Source organism: Hemicordylus capensis, chromosome 3 (assembly GCF_027244095.1).
Source record: "Hemicordylus capensis ecotype Gifberg chromosome 3, rHemCap1.1.pri, whole genome shotgun sequence".
In the NCBI taxonomy this organism is placed as follows: domain Eukaryota; kingdom Metazoa; phylum Chordata; class Lepidosauria; order Squamata; family Cordylidae; genus Hemicordylus; species Hemicordylus capensis.
Window position 1 is genome coordinate 210,732,398 of NC_069659.1, and position 13,384 is coordinate 210,745,781.

The window sequence follows — 13,384 nt, forward strand, 5'->3', positions numbered from 1 at the left end:
CATGCTGTTGCCACGCACCCAGGGACCTCCCTTAGCGGCCCAAAATCCTGCTTTTTAGGGCTGCTTGCTTGAGATCACCCTGGGCAAAGATGGCCCTCTGCTACACAATCCCTCACTGCTTGCTCTGCATGCCTTGCCGGTCCTGGCAGCCACCAATTTCACCTGATCACCCTTTCGTTGGTCCTGATTGGCCAGCCCACGTGGCCCCAACAAAGAGCGATTGTCCAGCCACAGCAATTCTTCTTCATGTCTGGCTGAAAAGAGACTGCCCAGCATGGAGGTGGCTAGGCCCAGTCAGCCCACCTCCTTCCCCCGATTGGCCGGTCCTGGCCACGTGGAGGGGACCTAAAATGGCAACTGCCATGCCTGCTCCATGACAGGGCCACAATCCTGCCTCCCCCACCTCAGCGCGCAAGCACTGCAACAGGAGATGGCATTACAGCAATCCAAACAAGAGGTAACAAAGGCATGAGTCACTGGCGAACCAGCTGAAGCTGGACAAAGGCACCCCAGGCCATGGCCTCCACCTGCTGTTCAAGCAGGAGCCATGAGTCCAGAAGCACCCCCAGATCATGAACCGTCTCTCTCAAGAGAAGCAGAACCCCGTCAAGAGATAAACTCACACATGGCAATTGGCAAACTGAACAAGAGCAACTCGGTCTTGGAAGGATTGAGCCTGAGCTTGTTTTAGCCCATTCAGGTCCTGACAATAGTATCCATTGTCAATGTATTTGTACATGAAGTACATTCCACTTCATATATTTCCGGGCTGAACTCTCAAGTTCAAATCAGAGTTTGGAACTTGGCTTAAATTAAGCCCTAATTTAATTTAATTTAAATTAGGCCCTAATGTAACATTGGATTTTCTTCCTGCAGTATCATGGAGCTGGGCAAGGATTCCAGGTGTTCTGCAGCGTCTCGGATTTACTTACTTCGTTTTGGCTTTGATGGAGACCTGCTTTGGTGTAAAGGACCTTGACAAATATCAGGTGAGGTGCAATAATGGGGCTAGCCTCTCCCTCTCTCACCACTAAAACTCAGTGTCATCAAATGAAATTGAACAGCAGTAGATTCAGTTCAGAGGGAAGATAGTACTTCTTCATACAATGCAAAATGAACTTATGCAATCTGATGCCACAGGATGTGGCAATGACCACTGGCTTTAGGTGGTGGGAAATTAGACAAATCTTGTCTAATCCTCCACAAGAAGATTAGACAAAAGAAGATTAGACAAATTTATGCAGGATAAGGTCTGTGAACACCTATTAGCTATGGTACTGTATATGTTACGTTCATTTTCAGAGGCAGCATACGTCTGGATACCAGCTGCTGAGGAACAAAAAAACAGGGAGGGTTGGCCCTGCTTTCCATTTCCGTGGCCTTCCCAGAAGTCTCTCACTGGCTACTGTTGGAAATAGGATGCTGAACTATGGACCCATGGTCTGATTCAGCAGATATCTTATTTTGTTATTAAAGTAACTTTACTTAAGGGTAACTAGAACTTCTTACCAGTAAGGTATACATATACTGTATGCATGGAGTCCAAACTGCGTGGGCTGCTATTATGCTAACCCAATCTGGTAAAATCGAGGTGTGTGTGGCGGGGGGGGGGGCAGGATAAGAATATTGTGTTATCAGTGCATGTCTTTGTTACATATTACGTACAGAAGCAGAGTTGACCCTGGGGAGGGGCATCACTGTTTTATCATGTCCTACCATACGTTTATTACACCCTGTTTATCCAATGTGAGTCTGTGTGAGAGAGAACTGTGCCATTCTGCAGACACCATGTTTTCCTTATAGCTTTCAAACATTCCTCTCGGGACAGTCCCACCTTAGAGTGAAAGGGGGAATGCAACTTTGAATGCTCCCCATCTAAAAAAATGACCTACAGAAAGAGGTAGAGGAGAGGGAGAGAGAAATGAAAACCCTCCCCCCCAGGGGCGTAACAAAGTTGTAGTGGGCCCAAAGACAAGATTTTAAAATGGACGCCCCCCTCACTGAAGCTCAGCTCATGAAGTAAAGAAATCTTAAATGAGGCAGAATAGTGGTAACAGAAAGTGTGTGTGTGCGTGTGCGCACATGCACACGCACACACACACAAACACACACACGTATATCTCCTATGTGCCACAATAGAACATCATTCTTTTAAAGGTTTTGTAAATTGTGGATGATGCAAGTCATTTAATGGTATTAGAGAAAGACATGCTGTTCTGGTAGCTCCAGGTCTTAACACTCACATCAATTTCGGAGGATGAATACAACTGAAGGAAGCCTGGGCAGGTGTGCAGCTGGGGGAGTGAGTCATGTGACTTGCCTCTGCGGGGGCCCCCAAGGCAGTGGGCCCCCAGACAACTGTATCCCCATGCTGTATTATAGTTACACCCCTGCTCCCCCCAATATGTTGTTTTTCTGTATGCAGAAAGGTTTGAACTGGCTCATAAACTCCTTTTCTGGAAAAGGAGTGACTAAAGCAAAAGAGCCACAGACAGACAAGCAATTCACCAGGGCCAGATGTAATCCATCCTAGAGTCCTCAAAGAACTCAAATGTGAAATTGCTGACCTCCTTGCTAAAATATATAACTTATCCCTGCAATCAGGCTCTGTACTGGAGGACTGGAAAGTAGCAAATGTAACACCGATTTTCAAAAACGGATCCAGGGGCGATCCGTGAAATTACAGGCCAGTTAGCTTAATGTCTGTTCCAGGCAAATTGATGGAAAGCATCCTCAAGGATAAATTTGTAAAGCACATAGAAGAACAGGCCCTGCTGGGAGAGAACCAGCATGGCTTCTGCAGAGGTAAATCTTGCCTCACCAATCTTTTGGAGTTCTTTGAGAGTGTCAACAAGTATGTGGATAAGGGTGATCCAGTTGACATAGTATACCTGGACTTCCAAAAAACTTTCAACAAAGTTCCTCATCAAAGACTCCTGAGAAAACTTAGCAGTCATGGGATAAGGGGACAAGTACATGCGTGGATTGCTAACTGGTTGAAAGACAGGTAACAGAGGGTAGGAATAAATGGAGAGTTTTCACAATGGAGGGAAGTAAGAAGTGGGGTCCCCCAGGGATCTGTACTGGGACTGGTGCTTTTTAATTTATTCATAAATGATCTAGAAGTAGAGGTAAGGAGTGAGGTGGCCAAATTTGCAGATGATACCAAACTCTTTTGGGTAGTGAAATCCAAAACAGATTGTGAGGAGCTCCAAAAGGATCTCTCCAAACTGGGGGAGTGGGCAACAAAATGGCAAATGCAGTTCAGTCTCAATGTTGGAGAGTGTAAAGTGGTGCACATTGGGATGAAAAACCCCAACTTCTCATATACATTGATGGGATCCGAGCTGTGAGTGGCTGACCAGGAGAGGGATCTTGGGGTCATGGCTGACCAGGAGAGGGATCTTGGTTTTCGACTCAATGTGTGGCAGCTGTGAAAAAGGCCAGTTCCATCTTAGGGATAATTAGGAAGGTGACTGAAAATAAAACTGCTGATATAATAATACCCTTATACAAAACTATGGTGCAGCCACACCTAGAGTACTACATACAATTCTGGTCACCACATGTAAAGAAGGACATTGTAGAACTGGAAAAGGTGCAGAAGAAAGCATCCAAGGTGATCAGGTGCTTAGAGCACCTTTCTTATGAGGGAAGGCTACAACACCTGGGGCTTTTTAGTTTAGAAAAAAGACGACTGCGGGGAGACATGATAGAGGTCTATAAAATCATGCATGGTGTGGAGAAAGTGGATAGAGAGAAATTCTTTTCCCTCTCACATAACACTATAACCAGGGGTCATCCCATGAAATTGATTGCCAGAAAATTTAGGACCAGCAAACGGAGGTACTTTTTCACACAACACATAATCAACTTGTGGAATTATCTGCCACAAGATGTGGTGACAGCCAACAACCTGGATGGCTTTAAGAGGGCTTTGGATAACTTCATGGAGGAGAGGTCTATCAACGGCTATCAATGGAGGGCTATAGGCCACCTCCAGCCTCAAAGGCAGGATAGCACTTACATTTATATACCGCTTTATAGCCGGAGCTCTCTAAGGATGCCTCTGAATACCAGTTTCAGGGAAGTAACAGCAGGAGAGAGGGCATGCCCTCAACTCCTGCCTGTGGCTTCCAGCAGTATCTGGTGGGCCACTGTGTGAAACAGGATGCTGGACTAGATGGGCCATGGGCCTGATCCATCAGGGCTGTTCTTATGTAAGCAACTCTTTTTTTCTTGTGTTCCCTAGTTCTGGTCTGGTTTCTTGCTGGCCTTCCCCAGCAAGAATAAAGGGGAGAAAACTAAACAGCACCATCAAGAGGAAAAATCCTCCTGTTGTTAATATGCTTTAATCCCTCCCCATTTCCCTTCATGTTTTTGTAGTGAGTGGGGAGCCATAGGTCAGATGGGTCCGCTGGTAAAACTACTTACCAATCAGAGATGTGGTCCAATGCTTTACTTTACTATTGATAAAAACAAATTGCAGATTGTTTTAGTTGGATTCACCTTTACAAGTATCCTGAATGGGTCAAAACGGGCCGAACCAATTCAATCTGAACCGGCCAGTCTGGTCCAAGCTCAAACCAGTCAAACCGGGCCAGTTCGAATCAAACCAGCTTCTGCACACCCCTACTATACTTCACATCCTTCTATGGCTAGGATGGTGGGAAATTAATAATAATAATAATAATAATAATAATAATAATAATAATTTGATTTCTATAATGCTCTTCACTGTGCTAGATTGTTCTGTAAGAGTATTTAATTTGATTAGAATTAGAATAGATGGTTCACCTGAGCAGTGGTGAATGCCTACATTGAAACACCAGAAATCAGAAGAACAGATTCAACTTATACAAAGTTTCTAATAGTCACCAGGAGTGCTACTGACAAGCAGTGCTTTTTTGGAACCCACTAAGAAAGATGAGTATCTTATTTGCAAGGCTTTATTTCAGAACTCACCACCATCAGAGTAGTAAGCAGCAAAACAAGGATATGGCTGCCCAGACTTCCAGTGAAATCTGAGGACCCTGTACAGTCTAATACAGTTATTTTTATACCTTAAATGATGATAGTTGTTTACTGCTTTCTGATTGGATCTCCCCTGCTTGCGTTTTTTACTTTACTCCCAAATTTTGTTATGCGTACTATACCCCTCCTGTATTCTACCAAAGACAACCACAGGGCTCTGTGGTTGCCAGGAGTCGAAGCCAGCTCGACGGAACACTTTACCTTTACTATGTCAATGAGCAGGATGTCTAGTTTTCTGTTCATCTGCCTCCATTTTGAAATTTGACCACTATCTGTTTACCACTTCTCGGCACAATAACAGCAAACCATTACCAGGCAGAAGCAGCAAAACCTTCGTCTCCCATCTTATAGATGCTAATCAGGCCTGTGCTAAAGTTTTGTCAACCCCAAAACTCTACATATCAATAGCTACTGCCCATACTGCTTCTAATAATCAGAAATTGTGCAACTAAATCTCCAACAGCTTTCTTTGGTACCCCAAAGACAAGCTCCTGAAATCCATTTAAATCCTTCCAAAAGAAATCTCCTCATATGGGTCTGCCCAGAAAGTGGCACAAGCAAGGAAGAACTACCAGTGCTACTGATGTAGAGACTCTGCCCACAAAGCCAATTTTGTTCATTATCCTACAAGAAAGGACACTTGCAACAAGAAAAGGGGACACTTTGCTAAGGTTTGCAAGTCTGCAGTCCGCTCCCTTACTGATTAACTGTATGACAAGGATGAGAAAGATTAACAACTTCCTCCCAGCGTTTTAGGTGTGACAGATTCAGAACCTACTTCTCCACATTTTCAAGTAAAACGTAATGGCCATGAAGTGAGGATGCTGGTTGATTCTGGTTCTCTGCACACTATCATTTCCCATCTGCCTTAGAAGAAACTCCTCACTACATCAGATCTGCACCTGCTACCTTACATCTCCATCCATGGGGATATAGAGGCTCCCCTATTGCCATAATCAGATACTGCACTGCTGTTTTGGAATACAAGTGCATACTGCAGAAGGGAAAGTGTATGTGTCACAAAAAGGAGTCTCAGTATTGGGCTGGAAACATCAGAAAGATCTATGGACTGTGTTAGACCAAAATAGCACGGAATCCATGTTACAAATGATGAATCCATGTTAAAAATGAATCCATACACTGATATGATTGCTGATTTCTCAGATGTTTTTGCTGATACTCCCAGCAGTACCACAGATTTCAGATGTAAAATTCAAATGAAAGCAAATGCAATACCTGTACAACACAAAGTGAGGAACATACCCACAGCATTGTTCCAAACTCTTAAAGAGGAGCTTTTAAGACTACAGCATGCTGACATCATAGAGCCTGTTGATTCTTCAGAGTGGGTCTCTCCCATTGTTCTTGTGAGGAGCTTTTAAGACTACAGCATGCTGACATCATAGAGCCTGTTGATTCATCAGAGTGGGTCTCTCCCATTGTTCTTGTGAGGAACTTTTAAGACTACAGCGTGCTGACATCATAGAGCCTGTTGATTCATCAGAATGGGTCTCTCCCATTGTTCTTGTATGGAACTCAAATGGTGACATAATTCAAATGTGTGTAGACTTAAAGAGATGTGAACTCCAATAAGGTGGTGGATTGTCATATCATATCAATGAAATGTTGCTCACTCTGAAAGAGGCCCCAGTGTTCACAACTTTGGACTTGTCTTCAGCCTATCATCAAATTCCTCTTCTCAAAAAGTCTCACAAATACACAGTCTTCACTACCCCAGAGGGTATTTTTCCATTTAAAAGACTGCCCTTTGAATTGGCCTCTGTAGCTTTGGTATTTCAAAGAATGATGCATACAATTTTTGGAACTATGGATGGCGTCACTTTCAGGATGACATTTTAGTTACACAAGGCTGTCCTTAGGGCACAGTAAACAGGGTGACTGCCCCAGGTCGTGCTCATTTAATCCCCTTTAAACCTAACTGGAAGAGGACCCTGCATTGGCTGGTTTACCCCAGGCCCTGCACAACACGAAGGATCTCTAAGGACAGTTCTGTTTTAGTGTATGGCAAAACCATTGAGGAGCATGCTAAACTGGCGGATGTCTTACGAAAATCCTGACAACACAGACTTACTATCTCTGCAGATAAATGACAGTTTTGCACACACTCAGTGACATACTTGGGACATATAATATCTCAGAATGGCAAACATCTCAAAGCAGGCTTGATGAAAGCTACTCAGGAAGCACCAGAACCACACAACAAAGATGCACTTCGATCATTTTTAGGACTCTGTGACACTCTAAATTTGATAGGCATTTTGCCTTGAAAGTTGCTCCATTGCATTTTTTTTAAAAAATGTAGCATTTCAAAAGTATGCATCATTCAAGGCTAGTTTTCACACTATTAAATCAGCCATTGCTGAAAGCCCTGCTCTCTCTTCTTTTGACACCAACAGGCACACTGTTGTAACCACTGATGCATCTGAATATGGTATAGATGCTGTCTTGATCCTGCAAAAAGGGGACAGGGAAGTTACAGTTGCCTTTGCTTTCAGAGTGCTTACTGCATCAGAGAGGATGTATTCGGTCACGGAAAAAGAAGCTCTAGCATGTTTCTAGGCAGTGAGGCACTTCAAGACTTACTTGTGGGGCAGAAAATTCACTTTATGGTCAGTACATAAACCACTATCTGCTTTACTTACTACCTGGGGATCAAGTCAAGCAACCCCACAAATAGCCAAATGGATCATCAGATGATGTATGGACTTTGCTATCCAGGTTGAATATCTTCCGAGTATCGGAACACAACTGCAGATTGTTTATCTCAACTTCCACTTTTATGCCAAGAGGATATCACAGAAAAAGAGGATGAAGGAGTAGTAATTGCGCAAATAGCTTCATCTACTCATGGAGTGATTACGTCTTCTGAGTGGAAAGCAACTCTCAGTGTTGATCAAGTGCTTACTGAGCTTAAACCTTACATAACTAATCAATGGCTGTGCAAAAACAAGGTACCTAAATATCATCAGCCGTACATACACGTACATGTAGTGAGTTATCTCTTTTCAACGAGCTGGTACTGAGGACTGATTGTTTGGTGGTGTCAACCTTCTTGCAAGTAAAAGTGATCAAAACTGCCCATGAAGGTCACCTGGGCTTGAGATTGACTAAAAGACAAATCTGACAAAATTTTTGGTGGCCAGATATGGACAAGCACATTAAGAGCATAATCAGGAACTGTATGGTAGGGGTGTGCACAAACCGTAGTTCGGGCTGCAGTCCAAATTTGGATTGGTCTGGTGGTCTGAGGTGGTGCTGGGAGGGGAGAAGAAAGTGGCACCTTTAAAAGTACAGCTGCAGGCCTTTACCAGTGTGATTGCTGCCCTAGGCAGCTTCATGCTGCCGCGGCACTCCCCCCAGCAGCCCATGCATGGTGGCGACACAGCTCCATTACTCTCCACGCATGAAAGATGAACTAACTTATCTAAATATATTTTAAAATGGAGTGTGTGTGTGTGTGTGTGTGTGCGTGCACATTAGATAGATAGATAGATAGATAGAGAGATAGAGAGATAGAGAGATAGAGAGATATAAATTAATTAACAGCTTGCTAGAGGGGAGCGGGAAAACTGACAGCTGAATCAGTATTTGATTAGCTGGCAAGTATATGTGTAAGCAGAAGGTTGCCGGTTCGAATCCCTGCTGGTACTATATTGGGCAGCAGTGATATAGGAAGATGCTGAAAGGCATCATCTCATACTGCACATGAGGAGGCAATGGTAAACCCCTCCTGTATTCTACCAAAGAAAACCACAGGGCTCTGTCAGGAGTCAATATTGACTTGATGGCACACTTTACCTTTATAACTGTAAGGCAGATATACTTTGCAAGGCAACTTGCAAAGCTGGGATTGAACTGTGAGTGAAAGAGTCCCCTATGAACACTGTTTAAAAGTTATGCCTGTCTACCGTTTGAAAAGGGGATTAGCTTCCTTTGGTTTTTACTGTGAAAGGAACAAGAAATTGGGAAAGGGGACTACAAAGAATATTTCTGCAATAGTAGGCAAGTGAACTAAGTGACCTCCCTCCCCCCCCATCCATTTCCTCTTATCTCTGACTTGTATGATTCTGTTTTAAATTTGATTTAAATGCATATTTATAGACCAGACTCCAGTATCTTCTCATAGTGATAATGATCTGCTAATAATGATAAATACTTCACTGATGAGCTAAGAATGTAATTACATAACAGACCACAGTAACTCCATAAAGCTTTTTTCAGGCTGCTGGATAACTGTCTTTTAATAACCACTTAAATATATGTTTGAGTAGATACAGCAACAGCCATTGTGGCCCAGGTACTGTTTTGAAAATGGTGCATGCATTAACCTGGATGTCCTCCTTTCCTACCTTCTCTGATGCTTATTTGATCAGACGCTTGCTATCTTCAGCTTTCAGGACCCCCCTTAGAAAATATGGCACCAGAGATAAAGATTTAGAAAATGGCCTCCCATGTACCATCCTCTTCCTACAACCTGTCCACATTTCAAGTTTGAAAAAGTGTCTCACTTCCATTTTCCTCACACACCAGCTGCCTTTCAGCTTTCAAGGGATAACAAAGTCTATATGGGAACTTTGTGAGAACACACTTTTTAGTTGTTTTAAAGAGTTGGATTATTGCAGCAGCCTGCTGGATAGATGTGTATGACCATGTATATCTTCCTTTTTTTGTTGCAGGAGCCTTCCCGGGAGGAGGGGGGGTGCATAAGAAGCACAAGAACCTCAGTCAGGATCAAGCAACCAAGGCTGTCCCTGGGGGCAGGGTTCCAAGGAGGCCCAGGGCAAATTGGAGTGAGGGGGGCCCCTTTACAGAGAGGTGTGAGGCTGGCCGTATAAGTTCCAAATGGCTTCCATGGGTGCCTTGGCTGAGGGGCACCTGTGTGGGCCATTTAGAACTTAAAAGGGTCAGCCCATGCCTCTCAAATTAAATGGCTGGCCATTTAAGCTTTACATGTTGCAGGGCCTGGAGCAATTGCCACAATTTGTCCTACCTAAAGGTTGCCTGTAAGCAACAATGAATTATTATTATTATTATTATTATTATTATTATTATTATTATTAAATTCAATTTCCATACCACCCTTCCAAAAATGGCTCAGAGAAATAATAAATAAATAAGATGGCTCCCTGTCCCCAAAGGGCTCACAATCTAAAAGAAACATAAGATAGACACCAGCAACAGTCACTGGAGGTACTGTGCTGGGGGTGGACAGGGCCAGTTACTCTCCCCCGCTAAATAAAGAGAATCACCACGTTAAAAGGTGCCTCTTTGCCAAGTTAGCAGGGGATAACTTAGAATTAGGCAGGAAGCCTTTAATGAAATCCACCTTACTGTCTTCAGTTTTAGTGAAATAATGGCTCCCTTGTAATCTTCAAAAACAGTAGCTAAGGTGGAGGGAAGGCCTCCTCTGTGCCCCTCTAATTCAATTGCTGGAATTCATATGTACATTGATGACATCACGCTAAACTCCATTGCATCATTGGAGGTGGCATAACTGAATTACACACATTTATTTCCTTTTTTATTTTCAAGGCATGCTCACTCTAAGAGTATTTCAAAATATGCAGCCCTGGCCTCCTGCCATTCCAGTGGTTGCTAGTGAGAACAATGGGACTATTTTGTGTTGTATAGTCTGGACAGCAAACTGTCTCACGGTTGGCATGTGGAAGCTGTAAGGGACACACTTCTTGGTTTTACAAGTAACTCTGTGCACACTTCTCTGTTTGCGCAACAACACTGGTCTTGCACTTTTTCCTCACATGAGAAAAAGCCTTGTAGCTTTTTCTCATGTGAGCACTCAGTGATCATTCTTCCTCCTCCCTAGATGTGATGGCAAAAGATGAGGTATCTAAGAACTGCATTTGCTTTCCATCAGAGAAAATAGTGATGGATTGCCTTCCGTTGTGGTGGGGGAATCTGTGGGAATCACTCAAGTGAAAGCAATAGGAAGCGGCTAACAGATTGTAATTGCTTCTTTCACTTGAGCTATGAGATCTACTTCCTATTGATTCACATGGAAAGGAGAGGGGATGAGATGGGGAGAAATAGGGATTCTGACATGCATGCTTTGTGTAGTAGCCAGGTATATTTTCCTGACTGTTTGTTTTTCCTCTGACCATGGGTATTTCCTTCTCTTTGAAGTTTGGTAACTGGTGGGCTGCAGTCAGAGACATCATTCTCTACTGGCCAGAGTGGGTCATTGTGGTGATCCTGGAAATCCTGTGGCTCTGCCTAACATTCCTGCTGCCTGTACCTGGATGCCCCACGTAAGTGAATGAGCAAAAGTCATGCACAGTCTGTTAGGATGTTTTGCATTTCCTAAAGCACAAGATGCAAAAGAACCACTTGGAGATAAAGTATATTGTTACAAAAAAACACAAAAAACAAAAACCTGGGGTGTTGGCTCTCCCCACCTCCCTGAGCTGTAGAACATTCCTAAGGTGCATCACCATTGCTAACCCTAAATCAGATTCTCAAAACATTCAGCTGTCTGTCTCAATTCAAACTGCAAATGTGGTTTTTTCTGCTGCACACAAAAATGAGTTTCAGATTCTACAACACAAGTAGATTGTCCATCAAGGAAACATCTCCTAATCAAATAAATAAATACATACATACATACATACATAATCATTAGGTCCAGTTGAGGAAATATCAACGAGACCTGGGTGAACAGATAAATATCTGATTTAGTATTTTGATTGGATATTGGCTCATCTATTATTTGATTCAATATTTGGATCCCCCCCTTTTATTTGTATGCAGATATTTGAATGTGGATTTCAGAATATTTGCCAATAGAATGTAATGGGAAGAATAACTAAAGTACACAATTATACCTTCATTTATTTGCAGAATAGGATGAAAACCAACGGGTGGTGGCCCATTACATGGTAATGCAAAGTTTCACATATAGAGGTGTAAAGGTTTCCTAAAACATGAACTTCAAGTTTTTTGAGAAAAAAACCTTATTCCTTTTTTGTTATTCAGCAGGAGGATGAAAATATCATGGAATGGTAGCTGCTTCTGAGGGTATTCTGTTTGCATTGTTTCATGAAAATAGGTGCAGGCGTCTTCTATAAAAGTAAACTTACTTTCCTCTTCTGAACAGTTCCTCTGACAGTTGTATTGGTGCAGCTGGTGGCAGCAAATATTTTGAAGCAGTGTTACTGGTTGAATGGGCAATATGCTTTGAATCTTGGGTGTTTTCTTCTTTGAAGTTAGGGAAGAAAGTACACCCCCCTTAGCTCAGGGTAGCAGGTGCCCTCTGGCAAAGCATTGGCATAGGCCACGGTGGTTTAGTGTAACCTCCTGGTTTGTAAACCACCTAGAGATATGTTGAATGTGCGGTATGTAAATATAACGAATGACTAGTGGGCAATGTGCTGCCTGCTGCTCAACAGGTACCATCACCACCTGGTTCCCAGCAGCTACCTCCTCATTATCCCCACACCTGTGAGGGAATAGGGTGCATCTGTTTGGTAGGGGAGAAACTCACACCTGTACATCCGCCTCTCCCCTCTCTACCACCTGTCTTAGTGAAAAGTGTGCAAAACTCTAAACTGCATTGAAACAATATTGCTAATGCTGCTTTGATGTGATGTAGAATAACTCCTGGTTCCCTGCAACAATGAAACAAGAACAGCAGCAATCGTTTGGAGGGAGGGAGAAGACGGGGGATCAGGAGAGGAAGAGGGATTCAGAAGGAGGAGGAGGGGGAGGCCAACAGCACAAGGAAAGTACAGTTGCAAATAAATAAATAACGAAAATAAAAATTAAAAGGGTGTCTGAAAGAATATTGATCAAACTGGCCTTGATTAAAGGGGAAAACAAGGACTGCACAGGGAAGAAAAATGAGGCTATGTGTGGGAACATACCCTTGGGAGATAACCCTCCCATGCACCACCACCAGGGCTCTTTCCAGATTAGACCCTGCAACGGGGTCATGTCATATCTCATAAGTGTGCTTCCACACTTCCTGTGTTGTGACACTGCAGTCCCTACGTGGGTGCCGTTTACATTTCCAATGCCTTGTTTTGAATTTACTCGCTGCGATATAGTGCTAGAATGTCATCTATCCAGCGAAAAGAAGTTGCTGTTTTTCCGGGTTGTTCGTTCCTTTGAGACTGCACCCCCTGCTGTTTACGTTTCGAATGCAATGTCTGAATAGAGGCATTTTGCTGCTGTTGAGCAGCTAGTCTGGAAAGCACTCTGTAGAAGTAACCACACCTCTAGAAGTCACTCTTTCCTTCTTGCACTACGTTTCCCCATTCCCTGATCAAGTTAGAATAAATGTAGCAATGAAAAGTTACTACTATTTCACAGATTG

General features: G+C 43.2%; 1 protein-coding gene across 11 annotated transcripts in view; it reads left to right on the forward strand.

Annotated features, from left to right (window-relative positions):
* LOC128352324 (heparan-alpha-glucosaminide N-acetyltransferase-like) overlaps nucleotides 1-13,384 on the forward strand; it is a 255,724-nt gene that overhangs the window by 154,303 nt on the left and 88,037 nt on the right. For all 11 annotated transcript variants that reach the window (XM_053312818.1, XM_053312819.1, XM_053312826.1 and 8 more), the window contains 2 exons: nucleotides 877-989; nucleotides 11,197-11,321. In XM_053312818.1, coding sequence (XP_053168793.1) covers nucleotides 877-989; nucleotides 11,197-11,321 — 238 coding nt within the window. The remainder of the gene's footprint in view (nucleotides 1-876; nucleotides 990-11,196; nucleotides 11,322-13,384) is intronic.